Source organism: Astatotilapia calliptera, chromosome 10 (genome assembly GCF_964374335.1).
Source record: "Astatotilapia calliptera chromosome 10, fAstCal68.1, whole genome shotgun sequence".
NCBI lineage: Eukaryota > Metazoa > Chordata > Actinopteri > Cichliformes > Cichlidae > Astatotilapia > Astatotilapia calliptera.
The window spans coordinates 20,027,410-20,033,430 of record NC_137431.1 but is presented as its reverse complement, the minus strand read 5'-3'; the positions used below and the strand labels follow the sequence as shown (position 1 = coordinate 20,033,430).

The following is a 6,021-nucleotide window of genomic DNA, read 5'->3' as shown; positions in this document are numbered from 1 at the left end:
CCTCTGATTGGAGGTGAGCTTCCCTCCCTCCAAGACATCTACAGGAAGCGGTGCCTGAGGAAAGCGGGGAGGATCATCAAGGACTCCAGTCACCCCAGCCATAAACTGTTCAGACTACTTCCCTCAGGAAGGAGGTTCCGCAGCATCCGGTCCCGTACCAGCAGACTGAGAGACAGCTTTTTCCATCAGGCCATCAGACTGCTGAACACTTCATAGACACCTCAGCTTCACTACTGGAACTTCAACACTATGCACTCCACACTGTATATAAATGCCACTTGTTTTGCACATATTCAACTCTGTATATTTTTATATATTTTATTTATTATTTTTTTACTATTTAATTTGTAAAAATGTGTATACACACACACACACACACACACACACACACACGTAGGATAATATTTAGTATACACATCCAGGAATGCATACACTATTATATATTGTACATATATTTATTAGTTCAGATTAGCCATTCTTGTATTTTGCTCGTTTGTGTTGTTGTGTTTTGCATATCTCCGTTGCTTGTGGGGCTCGCACACAAGAATTTCACTCACATGTGCTGTGCCAGTGTGCCTGCACATGTGATGTGACAATAAAAGTGATTTGATTTGATTTGATTTGATTTGATCTTGCAGAGGGATGCAGCAGTCTCAAAATTGCAAAGCTTCTGAAGCGTGATCATCGAACAATCAAGCGTTTCATTCAAAATAGTCAACAGGGTCGCAAGAAGCGTGTGGAAAAACCAAGGTGCAAAATAACTGACCATGAACTGAGAAAAGTCAAGCGTGCAGCTGCCAAGATGCCACTTGCCACCAGTTTGGCCATATTTCAGAGCTGCAACATCACTGGAGTGCCCAAAAGCACAAGGTGTGCAATACTCAGAGACATGGCCAAGGTAAGAAAGGCTGAAAGACGACCACCACTGAACAAGACACACAAGCTGAAACGTCAAGACTGGGCCAAGAAATATCTCAAGACTGGTTTTTCTAAGGTTTTATGGACTGATGAAATGAGAGTGAGTCTTGATGGGCCAGATGAATGGGCCCGTGGCTGGATTGGTAAAGGGCAGAGAGCTCCAGTCCGACTCAGACGCCAGCAAGGTGGAGGTGGAGTACTGGTTTGGGCTGGTATCATCAAAGATGAGCTTGTGGGGCCTTTTCGGGTTGAGGATGGAGTCAAGCTCAACTCCCAGTCCTACTGCCAGTTTCTGGAAGACACCTTCTTCAAGCAGTGGTACAGGAAGAAGTCTGCATCCTTCAAGAAAAACATGATTTTCATGCAGGACAATGCTCCATCACACGCGTCCAAGTACTCCACAGCGTGGCTGGCAAGAAAGGGTATAAAAGAAGAAAAACTAATGACATGGCCTCCTTGTTCACCTGATCTGAACCCCATTGAGAACCTGTGGTCCATCATCAAATGTAAGATTTACAAGGAGGGAAAACAGTACACCTCTCTGAACAGTGTCTGGGAGGCTGTGGTTGCTGCTGCACGCAATGTTGATGGTGAACCATCAAAACACTGACAGAATCCATGGATGGCAGGCTTTTGAGTGTCCTTGCAAAGAAAGGTGGCTATATTGGTCGCTGATTTATTTTTGTTTTGTTTTTGAATGTCAGAAATGTATATTTGTGAATGTGGACATGTTATATTGGTTTCACTGGTAAAAATAAATAATTGAAATGGGTATATATTTGTTTTTTGTTAAGTTGCCTAATAATTAGTAATAGTCACCTGCACACACAGATATCCCCCTAAAATAGCTAAAACTAAAAACAAACTAAAAACTACTTCCAAAAACATTCAGCTTTGATATTAATGAGTTTTTTGGGTTCATTGAGAACATGGTTGTTGTTCAATAATAAAATTATTCCTCAAAAATAAAACTTGCCTAATAATTCTGCACTCCCTGTACAGCGTCCAGAAGGCCCTATATGTATGTGTCATGAGAGGATGAGTAATGTGGATGTCTAGGTTGCAGAATAAAATTGAGGCACAGGCGACCAAAAGGGGACAGAGGGGGAGTGCCTCCCCTGCACCCTGGTGACACACCTGCACCCCAAGCCCTGTGTGTGTGTGTGGGTGTGGTGGAGCGGGAAGAGGGAGGCAGCTGAGGATGGGAAGAAAGAGAGGGGCAAACGGCCCCTCTCTTTCTTCCCTCCCTGGGGCCAGCTCCCCCCCTGACTCCAGTAGGCACCCCCACACTCTGGAACGCACCAGGGCAAGGGGGCCCAGACCCATCCGGACCGGCGCCCACAGCAGCAGCACCGCCCCACAGAGTCCGGAACAGCCCACCCGACCCCAGCGCAGAGAAGACTGCGCCCACCCCATCATCCAATAATCTCCCTCTTTAATGATTTTCAACTGCTTCCATCAGGTCGTCGTTCTAAAGTGCCTTGTTGTGGAAGTTTTCCATTAAATAAAGCCTGCAGACAAGCGGTGAGCGGAAGCTAACATTCTTTAATCCAAACACACAAAGAACAGAAAACCAAGTTGGTGGAGAGCCTGCATGACCGCAGGGCAGGCGATCAGCAGAGTCTCACTGAGCCTAGCATGGCTCACAGTTACATACCTTCTTCAGGAACAAAAGGCAGTACACAGCTGTTTCACACCTTAAGGTTCACACTCCCTTGCGACCTCCCAGAGTCCTCGAAGAGACAAAAGATTCTTCCTGTGGAGCTGTCTGCTTCCCCCAACTTCCTTACCCCCACCATTTGTCTTAATGTATGAGTGTGAGACTTGTTAAAATTCAGTGGCACCAAGCCTTATACAATAAATTAATGCGATTAATACATAAGTAAAAGAAATTCCTATACAGCCTGCAGTGAAGACAAAGAGACATAGATTGTCTTTTGTACCTACTGCTATTATCATGGTTAATAACACTAAACCATAAGTGTTGTTGCCATTGCACACTGCACTTTTTTTTGATGATAAAATTTAGGTTGTGTTGTCGGGGCTTATATTTTTTGTGTTGTGTTTTTTTTTATTTTTATATTACTGTATGGACATACTGCAAATCAATTTCCCATTCAGGACACAAAAGTTACCATTGACCACCACCACCTCCACCATTGATGGAAAACACGTTTTCAACACTGCAGGTTACCTGGTGTAATGTTTTTCAGCTAAAAAGAAACATGGTCTGACTCCTACCCAACTATATAAAGAGTAACTGAAGGTTAAATACAGCTAACATGTCTTGTTTTAAGCCAGGCACTCACACCTCCGCTCCGCTGCGTCTCAGCCACCATCGCTGTGGCAGAAAGAGAGATAGAGCCAGAGCAGGGGAGAGCGAGCTGGAACAAACCATTCTTTTTTTCTTTTTTTTCTTTTTTTGGAGGGGGGGATATCTATACTCTTGTTGTTAAAATATTACGTCTCAATCTGTATGAATTTATGGTTTTTATATTTTTAGTAGTGTGTCATGCAAACAGTAAATATTGTCAATAAAAAAGTAAGAAATCTTTGGGGGTGCTTTGATTCATTTTGGGGAGGCTTCAGCACACCCAAAAATGGGCTAAAAACGCCCCTGGTTCCCAGAGGTAAGGGACAAATGCAATCACATGTCAGGATGCTGTAAACGGACCAAATTTCAGCCAGAAGAACAACTGAGATAAAATTAGTTCTCTGGTCTTTGTTAATCAATTAATTTTAAAAATGTTAAGTCTTTTAAGTCCTACCCCCAAATTATTTTCTTAAAATTGAATTTAAGTCTAAATTCAAATTTATTTAGTTTTTTTTCCTTCTAGTAGTGCATAGAGAGTGAGAGAGAGAGAGAGAGAGAGAGAGAGAGAGAGAGAGAGAGAGATGTATGATAATGATAAGGGGCCTCAACACAGGCTTCATATGGACACACCCCCAAGTGGGTGAGAAAGCCACAACCCATTTGCGTTTAGTGTTTAGGATGCATAAAACCCTGCCTGATGAGCAGTTACTAACAAGATCAATTACTGCAGCTCTGAAGCACACACCAACTTACTGTTTTGAACAGATTAAAGATCTTCATTATGGATGCTGGTAGAAGACAGATTTTGGGTTTGGCTTTAGCCATCAACGGTGTATTGGGGACCATCATGATCTGTGCTCTCCCTGCCTGGAAAGTCTTCATTAATACTGTGTACCATCATGGAATTTATGGGGCATGGCATGGTTTGTGGAAAATCTGTACAATATACGCCACAGGCAAGATGGAATGCGTTGAGTATGAAGTTGTAGTTCCAGAACTAGTAGATGACACCATGAAAGCTATCAGAGCACTCGTGATTATCGCAATCCTCAGTGGGATCTTTGGAATCCTGCTTGGTGTGGCCGGGAACAAGCGCATTAACTTCATGTTGGATGATGGGCAAAAACGCAAAGTGGGCTTTGCTTCTGGAGTTGTCTTCATCATTGCAGGTTTCTTGGTGCTCATACCTGTCTGCTGGATGGCCAACATCACCATTCGTCAGTCCTACATGTTCAGACATGACAGTAGTGGCAGCATAAAGCTGGGAGCCTCACTCTACATTGGCTGGTTCACTACTGGGCTTCTGTTCCTGGGAGGAGGCCTGCTCCTGATACCGTCATACTGAATGTACAGTTGAGTAGTTCAGTGCTCACTCTGTGTAAAGCATTAATTATCTCACCTATGTAAGGCTTGCTTTTAGATATCCGCCACAAAAGAAATGTTTTCATAATTATTTCATAAATATGATCTTCTGTTTTTCCCCTCAGAACAATAATACAGCCTGAAATGTAATGAAAATAAGGAGAAATGTTAGCACTGAGTGTGTAACTTACGTTCTTCTTTTATCCCCCCCTCCCCCTGTGATATTATTACGCTGTGCATCTAATATTCCTATAGAATGTGTATCAAGTGGTTTAAGTCTAAGCCTGATAACTATTTCTTTGAAAAACTGCTTCAATATAGATGATCATGTGATTTTCATTTACTCTTTGAATACTTTTCTTTTGAGTTGTTGTTGTTGTTTTTAACTCTTATTACTTGATTGTATACAATACAATTTAGGTCAAATTAAGATTCATTTTTCTCAATTCTCTATTGGATTCTCATGAGAGATCACATGTTGCAAATGTTTTTATGCCATTGTCTCTGTTTTAATGTCAAAAGCCTAAATAAAAACTCTGAAAATATATTTTTGTTCGGGACATATTTTCTATCTTTAAAAGACTGAAGTAGACCTGAAGAAAACAAATATTAACAAGTACAGCACAGATTTGTTTATTGTTTTTAAGTACATTTGTTAATATGTATTCATGGCATTCATTTTAGATTTCCACTTGAACAAAAATATTGTTTAATTAAATAAGTAATTAAATTTAATTAACACTGACAGATAAATCTACAATTTACACTTATAAACATTTAGTATCTTCTAAACTAGATTGTTTAACTCTATCACCGAAAGAAACTCAGGTTGTACTTGCAGTCAGTCAGAAAGGCAACTTAAAAACAACAACAATAATAATGATAAGAAGAAGAAGAAGAACTAAAAGAGGAGTCTGCACAATGATAACAAATCTTTGAGCAAATAAAATAAATCAAAGCATGAAGGTCAGCACAAGAAAACGTAATGACAACAACCTGACAAAGACACATACATTTCTGAGAAAACCATGTGGAACAATAGCCCTAAGCTAATGGAGTACGTTTTACACACATTGCACATCCCTTTATAACTGACCAATGCTCATGTTTACTGCACACACAGCATAGTGTCTTTATTAATTATTAAAAAAGAAACTAAAACTCTCACACTTTCTGTGCATGTTTTCTATTCACATTATTAATTTCCCTTAGCCTACATGTATTAGACACTGGTTACAAAGTGTGCTTCACGTGCTTGATATCCAAAAAATACTGTACATCTATATGCTTTCTTATTGTTTGAAAACAGATCAAATTTTCAATACCCACCATTGCGACTAGAAACATCAGCAGGCACTCAGAGGATGTAAACAACCACAGGTAACCCAGGTGATCTGTAATTGTTACCCACTGTGCTCATTTTCTGT

At 40.8% G+C, this 6,021-nt stretch overlaps 1 protein-coding gene across 1 annotated transcript; it reads left to right on the top strand.

The window, feature by feature from the left end:
* Window positions 1–2,165: 2,165 nt before the first annotated feature.
* On the top strand, window positions 2,166–5,139 carry LOC145431421 (claudin-4-like). The gene has a single exon (XM_080307158.1). It carries the CDS (start codon window positions 4,014–4,016, stop codon window positions 4,575–4,577), a length of 564 nt encoding a protein of 187 aa, XP_080163284.1. The 5' UTR covers window positions 2,166–4,013; the 3' UTR covers window positions 4,578–5,139.
* Window positions 5,140–6,021: the final 882 nt, after the last annotated feature.